The sequence below is a fragment of the Pongo pygmaeus genome, chromosome 12, assembly GCF_028885625.2.
Source record: "Pongo pygmaeus isolate AG05252 chromosome 12, NHGRI_mPonPyg2-v2.0_pri, whole genome shotgun sequence".
NCBI lineage: Eukaryota > Metazoa > Chordata > Mammalia > Primates > Hominidae > Pongo > Pongo pygmaeus.
Window position 1 is genome coordinate 46,730,523 of NC_072385.2, and position 9,988 is coordinate 46,740,510.

General features: G+C 42.6%; 1 protein-coding gene across 1 annotated transcript in view; it reads left to right on the forward strand.

The window, feature by feature from the left end:
• The window catches only part of CHMP3 (charged multivesicular body protein 3), a 54,369-nt gene extending 51,453 nt beyond the window's left edge, over positions 1-2,916 (forward strand). Inside the window, exon 6 of the mRNA XM_054475773.2 lies at positions 413-2,916. Within this exon, the coding sequence (XP_054331748.1) occupies positions 413-558 (146 nt within the window). The 3' untranslated portion in view covers positions 559-2,916. The remainder of the gene's footprint in view (positions 1-412) is intronic.
• The last annotated feature ends 7,072 nt before the right edge of the window (positions 2,917-9,988 follow it).

Genomic DNA, 9,988 nt, shown 5'->3' on the forward strand with positions numbered 1-9,988 from the left:
GAGTTTTATGTTTAATTAAAGAAATGGTGGGGTTTAATTTTTATTTGTTCATTTGTTGGTTTTAAGCTGTTGGGGAAAGGAAGACAGTTACTCCAAGAAAATATTTTGTGAAGATTTAGAAACAATTTAGTTTTATTCAGAAAGAAGATTTAAAGTTTTCAGTAGCATTTAGGAATTTAGATTAGGAGCTTCAGAACCAAGATTCTTAAAATCCTTACAATTATTATGACTTTGGTATCATTACAGGTAGCTATTTGCACATTTCCCAGAGTGAGTAAAACCCCCCAGAACAGCTTGCTTTACTATCCCATTTTTGTATCTGGTCAGATTGGTCCAGGAATGAAAGGCAGGGAAGATTGAGGGGCTGCTTCCTTAAGTCAATGTGGTGTTCATCTTTGCTTTTTCTTTTCAGGGGCCTTGGGCAAAGCACCCAGTAAAGTGACCGATGCCCTTCCAGAGCCAGAACCTTCAGGAGCGATGGCTGCCTCAGAGGATGAGGAGGAGGAGGAGGAGGCTCTGGAGGCCATGCAGTCCCGGCTGGCCACACTCCGCAGCTAGGGGCTGCCTACCCCGCTGGGTGTGCACACGCTCCTCTCAAGAGCTGCCATTTTATGTATCTCTTGCACTACACCTCTGTTGTGAGGACTACCATTTTGGAGAAGGTTCTGTTTGTCTCTTTTCACTCTCTGCCCAGGTTTTGGGATCGCAAAGGGATTGTTCTTATAAAAGTGGCATAAATAAATGCATCATTTTTAGGAGTATAGACAGATATATCTTCTTGTGGGGAGGGGAAAGAAATCCATCTGCTCATGAAGCACTTCTAAAAATACAGGTGATTGCCTGAATGTCGAAGACTCTACTTTTGTCTATAAAACACTATATAAATGAATTTTAATAAATTTTTGCTTTAGCACTTGGCCCCATTGTAGATTGCCCTGTGCAGTAAACTTTCCAGGTGTCGGCTGCCCCAGACTGCTTCATTTGCTGGGTGTGGAAAGAGTTGCTATGGCCAGGCATATGGGATTTGGAAGCTCAGCAGAAGTGACTTCTGCTCTGTGGTTGCTGCTCCCCGGCTTTCACAGACGTGGTATGGCAGCCATTCTTTTATCTATTTAACCAAGAGGATGCTTGGGAATTGTGCTGCTTGTCCTGTTGGCTGGTGGCTGTATTATGTCCTGGGGTGTGTGTGTGGGTCTATTTAGAGCTTCTGTCCCTTCCTTCCCATTGCAAGTTGCACCTAGATGAGACAGCTGTAGGACTAGGTCTCTTTCACCTCTCATTGCCTGTCCCTGCTTCGAGCTGGTTGTCTTGTGCATGGGACATGGGCCTTCCTATCTGTGTTTTCTCAAAGTCAGGAGCTGACCAGGAGCACACTAAGGTGTGGTCATGCATCATAACCAACATTCACTCATCTGGGACATTCTTAAGATACATTTGTAAATCATTTCAGCAGTAGCACTTTGTATGTGTTGAGAGTTTACAGAGCTCTTTGACATATGCGATCTCATTTAGTCTTTACAAATAAGGAAAACAGCTCAGTTTGGGAAGTATCAGAGCTGGGATTCAAACCCAGATCCTCTGGTCCAAGTTGTATGTGCACTGAACTAATCAGGCAGGAAAAAAGCCCAGCCACTGTCTCACGGATTGTTTTTTGTATATTGTAGCAAAATCCTGAAACCATGGGGTCCTTCCAGTCTCATCATACAAAATGGCAATCTTGGCTGGGTGCGGTGGTTCATGCCTATAATCCCAGCGCTTTACAAGGCTGAGGCAGGAGGCTCTCTTGAGAATAGGAGTTCAAGACCAGCCTGGGCAACATAGCAAGATCCTGTCTCTCCAAAAAAAAAAAAAAAAAGTCTTTTGAGTCCAGAGGACCCTCCTATTACTCTTGATTTCATCTTCAGAGTGTAGTTAAAAAATTTTTTTAGATTTTTTAAATCGGTTGTAGGTTCACAGCAAAAGTGAACAAAAAGAAATTTCTCATATATCCCCTGCCCTCACACATGCATAGCCTCCCACCACTATCAATATCCCACACCAGAGTGGTACATTTGTTACAATCAATAAACCGCCATTGACCATCATTATCGCCCAAAGTCCATAGTTTACATGAAGATTCACTCTTGGTGTTGTACATTGTATGGGCTTAGACAAATGTACAATGATATCTACAATTATAGAATCATACAGAATAGTTTCACTACCCTAAAACTTCTCTGTGCTTCACCTGTTCATCCCTTTCTTCCCTAATCCCCTGGCAACCACTTAAAAAAAAATTAGGTTCAGGGGGTACATGTGCAGGTAAACTCGTGACAAGGGGGTTTGTTATACAGATTATTTAGTGACCCAGGTACTAAGCCTAGTACCCAATAGTTACTTTTCTGGTCCTGTCCCTTTTCCCACCCTCTACCCTCAGGTAGGCCCCGGTATGTTATTCCTTTGTGTCCATGTTATTTCGCTCCCACTTATAAGTGAGAACATGGAATATTTGGTTTCCTGTTCCTGTGTTAGTTTGTTAAGGATAATGGCCTCCAGCTCCATCCATGTTCCTGCAAAGGACATGATCTCATTCTTTGGCAACCACTTTTTACTGTCCATAGTTTTTCCTTTTCTAGAACGTCATATTGAAATCGTATAGTATGTAGCCTTTTCAGACTGGCTTCTTTCACTTAGTAATATGCAATTAAGGTTCCTCCATGTCATTTCATGGCTTAATAGTGCATTTATTTTTAGCACTGAATAATACTCCATTGTCTAGATGAACAGTTTATCCATTCACCTATTGAAAGACTTCTTGGTGGTTTCCAAGTTTTGGCAATTATGAATAAAGCTGTTGTAAACATCTTTGTGCAGGTTTTTCTGTGGGCATGTTTTTAATTCATTTGAATAAATACCAAGAGCTTCAGTGCTGGATCATATGGTTTGTCTTGTTTGACTGTCAAAGTGTACCATTTGCATTCCCACCGGCAATTAATGAGTTCCTGTTGCTCCACACCCTCACCAGCATTTGGTGGTGTAAGCATTCTGGGTTTTGTCTATTCTAATGGTTGTGTGGTGGTACCTGATTGATTGACATTTGCAGTCCCCTCATGACATATGTTGAACATCTTTTCATATGCTTGCTTCTTGGTAAGTTGTCTTTTCAGGTCTTTTGCCTGTTGTTTAATTGGGTATTTCTGATTATTGAATTTTAAGTGTTGTCTATTTTGGATAACAGTCCTTTATCAGATGTGTCTTTTGCAAATATTTTATCCCAGTCTGTGGTTTGTCTTCTCATTATCTTGACAGCGGCTTTCACAAAGCAGTTTTTATTTTTATTGAAATCTAGCTTATCTGTGTTTTTCATGGATTTTGCCTTTAGTGTTGTGTTTTAAAAAATCATCACCAAACCCACAGCCATCTAGATTTTCTCCTGTTATCTTCCAGGAATCTTGTGTTTTACATTTAGGTCTGTGATTTACTTTAATTTTTATGAAGGGTGTTAAAGTCTGTGTCTAGATTGATTTTTCTTTTCTTTTTTTTTCTGCATGTGCATGTCCAGTTGTTCACCATTTGTTGATGTTGAAAAGACTTCTTTTGAGACAGGGTCTCACTCTGTCGACCCATGCTGGAGTGGAGTGATGCCATTTTGGCGCACTGCAACCTCTGCTTCCTGGGCTCAAGTGATCCTTCCCCTGGTGCATGCCGTCATGCTCAGCTAATTTTTAAAGGTGTTTTTGTAGAGATGGGATTTCACTATATTGCCCAGGCTGGACTCGAACTCCTGGACTTAAGTGATCCTTCCTCTTTGGCCTCCCAAAGTGCTGGGATTACAGGCATGAGCCACTGCCCCTAGCCAAGACTGTCTTTTCTCCATTTTATTGCATTTGTTTCCTTGTCAAAGATCAGTTGACTATATTTGTGTGGGGCTATTTCTGGGCTCCCTGTTTGTTTCCAGTGATTATGTCTATTTTTTCACCATTACCACCCTATCTTGATGACTCTAGCTTTATAGTGAGTCTTAAAGTTGGGTAGTATCAGTCTTCTGACCTTTTTCTCTTTCGATATTGTGCCAGCTATTCTGGGTCTTTTGCCTCTCCATGTAAACTTTAGAACCAGTTTGTCAAGATCCACAAAATATCTTGCTGGGTTTTGAATGGGATTGCATTGAATCCACAGGTCAAGTTGGCAAAAACTGAGATACAGCAATGCCAGTTTATTGTTTTATGATAGCCTTAATCCAGCTAGTTTCTTCACAGGATGATGTTGGAAATATGGGATGCTCATAATCCCTGAGTATTTTTTATGTGGATAATTAAACTTTTTCTGGGTGGATGGTTGGATAGCCAGAATAGTGATAACCTCTCTTCCAGCCACTCAAATAAAATGATATAAACATAGGGTTGGTTTGTTTTAATTGTTGAGAGATCATGTTTTTTTCACTCTTGCTCTCAGGTAAGGAAAGAGCACTGTTGGTTCACGCATTCCTTTTTCCCTCATACACTTTGTTGGGCACTGATGTGGTTTGGCTCTGTGTTCCCACCCAAATCTCATGTTGAATTGTGATCCTGAGTGTTGGAGGTGGGGCCTGGTGGGAGGTGACTGGATCATGGGGGCAGATTTTCCCCTTGCTGTTCTCATGATAGTGAGTTCTCATGAGATCTGGTTGTTTAAAAATGTATAGCACTTCCTGCTTCACTCTCTCCTGCTCCACCATGTGAAGAAGGTGCCTTTGCCCTTCCGCCACGACTGTTAAGTTTCCTGAGGCCTCCCCAACCACGCCTCCTGTACAGCCTGTGGAACTGTGAGTCAGTTAAACCTCTTTCTTCATTAATTACTCAGTCTCAGGTGGTTTTTTATGGCACTGTGAGGACGGACTAATACAGAAAATTGGTACCAGAGAAGTGGGGTATTGCTATAAAATACCTGAAAATGTGGAAGTGACTTTGGAACTGGGTAAAGGGCAGAGGTTGGAACAGTTTGGAGGGCTCAGAAGACAGGAAGATGAGGGAAAGTTTGCAACTTCCTAGAGACTTGTTGAATGGTTGTGACCAAAGTGCTGATAGTGATATGGACAGTGAAGTCCAGGCTGAGCTGGTCTCAGATGGGAGATGAGAATCTTATTCGGAACTGGAGTGAAGGTCACTCTTGGCTGTGCTTTAGCAAAGAGAGTGGTGGCATTGTGCCCCTGCTCTAGAGATCTGTGAACTCTGAACTCAAGAGGGTATCTAGCAGAAAAAATTTCTAAGCAGCAAAGTGTTCAAGATGTAGCCTGATTGCTTCTAAAAGCCTATGCTCATTTGCATGAACAAAGAAATGAACTGTAAGTGGAACTTATATTTAAAACAGAAGCTGAGCTTTTATAAAAGTTTGGAGAATTTGCAGCCCAACCATGTGGTAAAAATAAAAAAGAAAAATCCATTTTCTGGGGAGGAATTCAAGGCTGCAGAAATTTGCATAAGAAGAGCCTCATGTTAATAGCCAAGAGAGTGAGGAAAATGCCTCCAGAGCATTTCAGAAACCTTCACAGCAGCTCCTCCCATCACAGGCATGGAAGCCTAGGAGGGAGAAATGGTTTTGTGGGCCAGGCCCAGGGCCCCACTGTTCTGTGCAGCCTTGGGACATGGCGCCCTGCATCCCAGCCACTCCAGCTCCAGCTCCAGCTGTGACTAAAAGGGGCCAAGGTACAGCTTGGGCTGCTGCTTCAGAGGGTGCAAGCCCCAAGCCTTAGTGGCTTTCATGTGGTGTTAGGCAGGTGTGCAGAAGAGTTGAGGTTTAGGAACCTCTACCTAGATTTCAGAGGATGTATGGAAACACCTGGATGTCCAGGCAGAAGTTTGCTGCAGAGGTAGAGCCCTCATAGATAACCTCTGCGAGGGCAGTGTGGAGGGGAAATGTGGGGTTGGAGCCCACACAGAGTCCCCACTGGGGCACTGCCTAGTGGAGCTATGGGAAGAGGGCCACCATCCACCAGACCCCAGAATTGTAGATCCACTGACAGCTTGCACTGTGCACCTGTAAAAGTTGCAAGCAGTTTAATGCCAGCCTGTGAAAGCAGCTGTGGGGGCTATATGCAGAGCCACAGAGGCAGAGCTGCCCAAGGCCTTGGGAGCCCACCCCTTGTGTCAGTGTGGCCTGGATGTGAGACATGGAGTCAAAGATCATTTTGGAGGTTTGAGATTTAACGACTGCCCTCCTGGATTTTGGACTTGCATGGGGCCCATAGCCCCTTTGTTTTGGCTGACTTCTCCTATTTGGAATGGGAGCATTTACCCAATGCCTGTATCCCCATTGTATCTTGGAAGTAACTGACTTATTTTTGATTTTACAGGCTCATAGGAGGAAGGGACTTGGCTGGTCTCAGATGAGACTTGACTTGGACATTTGAGTTAATGCTGGAATGAGTTAAGACTTTAGGGGGCTGTTGGGAAGGCATGATTGTGTTTTGAAATGTGAGGACATGACATGAGATTTGGGAGGGGCCAGGGGTGGAATGATATGGGTTTGGCTGTGTGTCCCCACCCAAATCTCATGGTGAATTGTGATCCTGAGTCTTGGAGGTGGAGCCTGGTGGGAGGTGATTGGATCATGGGGGCGGATTTCCCCCTTGCTGTTCTCATGACAGTGAGTTCTCATGAGGCCTGGTTAAGTGTGTAGCACTTCCCCCTTTGCTTGCTCTCTCCGTCTGCCATGTGAAGAAGGTGCTTGCTTTCCCTTCACCCTTCTGTCATGACTGCAAGTTTCTTGAGGCCTCCCAGCCATGCTTCCTGTACAGCCTGCAGAACTGTGAGTTAATTAAACCTCTTTTCTTCATAAATTATCCAGTCTCAGGTAGTTCTTTATAGCAGTGTGAAAATGGACTAACGCACGCATCACTGGAGACAAAGTGAGTCAGACACTTAGTCCTAGAAGGGCGTATGATGTGGAAGGCAAATAATGGTTGTACAGATGTGCAATAAAAGTTTCTCCATTTTCAGGTACTCAACTTGGATCCAGCAATAGCAGCATCAGCTCCCACCCACCCCATCCCACATCTCACCCCAAACACATATAGGATCTACTTGGTGCCCTAATAAAACCATTTATTCATTTCCAAGGGCACTCAAACTATCATTTCATACCACCATCTCATTTTTGTTTTGAAACATAGCTTTTTAAAAATCACTTTTCAGCTTGAGGTGGTCACCTAGTAGTTCATTCCAGGCAGGCTGTTTTCAGCTTGAGGTGGTCACCTAGTAGTTCATTCCAGGCAGGCTGTAACCTGACCATCTCTGTCTCATCTCCTATCAAAGATGTCTTCCAGAACACTTAGCAATTATACAGCTCACATGGCTTTAGGCACCTTGATTTTATGTATTTCCAGGTGTTTGTCTTGGAACTTCTGGAGAGATGGGGTTCTGACTCATTTGTTGTTTCCAAATAGTACTAGTCATGTCTGCTTTGGGCCTTTTCCCAATCCCACAACTGACAAATCATACAGCTTTCAAAGCTTTCATTAACTGGGACCATTTTTCTTGTCCTACTGTAGTGACAGGTGCTCTTCAAATGATAATCTTGATTATCAGTAAGAAAAGGATCTTAGACTTGGAAATGTTTGGTTAAAATAAACATAAAACAGGTTTTCTTTAGAACGTTTCTAAGGCTTTCATATGCTTTTTCCAAATTTATTTGACCAATACAGTTTTCTTTTGAGGCATCAGAATTAACATCCCCCAGCCACTGAACCATCTCAGAAATGCAGATCTAAGCCATAGTGGGGAAATACCTTGTTTTAGGGTAAGGAAGTTCTTTCCTGTACATAATTATAGTTTCAAAAATAGATTTATAGAATATCAGCAAGATGCTGGAGTAGACAGGTTCAAACACCCATCCTTCCAGAGAGGGGAACACCCCTGAACCCACTTTGTCAGAGCTCTGGAAAACAAAGGTTACTGTAAAGCAACCAAGTAAATCTGGATTAAGAAAAAGGAAACTTAATACTGGTAAGAAAGCTTTGTGTCATTTTTACTTGCCCCTCCTAGCATGGCAGTGGTCTTGAATACAGCAGCCCACAGACCCTGGTCCTTGGTTCCAGAGGGAACAAAGCAGGCCTTATTCACAAGTTATATGTGTCTGCCGTAAACCTGTCTGGGAGACTAACACAAGGTGCTCATCTCCGGTTTGCCTGAGAACCTCCTTGGCAGAAAAGCTGCAGGCATTGCTTGAAAACACTGTAAGGCAATCAGGAAAAAAGTGCGCCTTTTACCTGAGGGTGAAAGATTATAGTTGAAATATACAATGGACTGCCTAAAACCTGGGAAGAAAAGCTGGGGAGGTAAAAGAAACCATGGACAAATGAACTAAAAAGGAAACCAGGAAAACACTATGAATGAAATCTCAATAAAGAAACAAAGTATAAAATAGAACCACACACAAACGCTGGAGCTCAAATGTATACTAACTGAAATTTTTGAAAATACACTAGAGGGGTTCAACAGCAGGTTTGAGCAGGTACAAAGAGGAATCAGCAAACTTGAAAACAGAATAATTGAGAAAAATACAGTCTGAGGCTGGGCTTGGTGGCTCATGCCTGTAATCCCAGCACTTTAGGAGGCCAAGGCAGGAGAATTGCTTGAGCACAGGAGTTTGAAACTAGCCTGGGCAACATGGCGAGACCCCATCACTACAAAAAATAAAAAATTAGCCAGGCATAGTGGCACACACCTGTAGTTCCCAGCAACTTGGAGGCTGAACTGGGAGGAGGATCACCTCAGCCTGGGAGGTTGAGGCTGCAATGAGCTGTGATCATGCCACTGCACTCCAGCCTGGGTGACAGAGTGAGACCCTGTCTCAAAAAATCAGTCTAAGGAACAGAAAAAGAATGAAGAAAAGCCAAAGGACTTGTGGAAGCCCATCAAGCTCACCAACGTACACATTATGGCAGTATCAGAGGGAAAAGAAACAAAAAGACAATATTTGAAGATATAATGGGTGAAAACCTCTAAAATCTGAAAGAATCCAAGAAACTCAATTCCAAACAGGATAAACCCAAAGGGATCCATAATGAGACACGATAGACAAACTTAAAAAAAAATCTTTAAAGCAGCAAGAGAGAAGTGACTCATTATGTAAAAGTGATCCTCAATGTAATTTCTTATCAGAATCCATGGGGTCCAGAAGGCTGTAACGATAACATATTCAAGATGCTGGGGAGAAAAAAGCTGTCAATGAAGAATTATATTCCAGGAAAATTATCCTTCAAGAATGAAGGAGACTAAGACATTCCCTGAAAAGCAAAAATGAAGGGAGTTTGTTTCTAGCAGATCTGCCATACAGTAAATGCTAAAGCGAGACCTTAAGGCTGAAATGAAAGAACACTAGACTAACTTAAAGTCATACAAAAAAGTAATAAGAGCACTAGTAAAGATAATTCCAAGTAAATATAAAAGTCAATTATACTTCTGGTTTGTAATTCATTTTTTCCTATTTTTTGCCTTAAGGCAAATATGCATAAATAAAAATCAATGTTAATGGGCACAATGTATACAGATGTAATCTGTGACAATAACACTATAAATATGGAGGGATGAAGATGTATAGCGGCAGAGTTTTTGTATACTATCGCAGTTTATAAGCCAGGTGCAATGGCTCACGCCTGTGATCTTAGCACTTCGGGAGGCTGAGGTGGGTGGACTGCTTGAAGCAGCCCAGGAGTTTGAGACCAGTCTGGGCAACAGTGAGACCTCGTCTCTACAAAAAAATAAAAAATAAAAAAATTAGCTGAGTGTGGTGGCGCATGCCTGTAGTCCCAGCTACTCAGGAAGCTGAGGTGGGAAGATCACTTGAGCCCAGGTGGCAGATGCAGTGAGCCAAGACTGTGCCACTGCACTCCAGCCTGGGTGACACAGTGAGGCCCTGTCTCAAAAATGAAACAAGAAAAACTCCCAAAGTTTGTAAAGCTTAAGATGTTAACTGCAGTTCCTGAGGGAATAACCAAGAAAATAACTTAAAAATATACACAAAAGGAAAG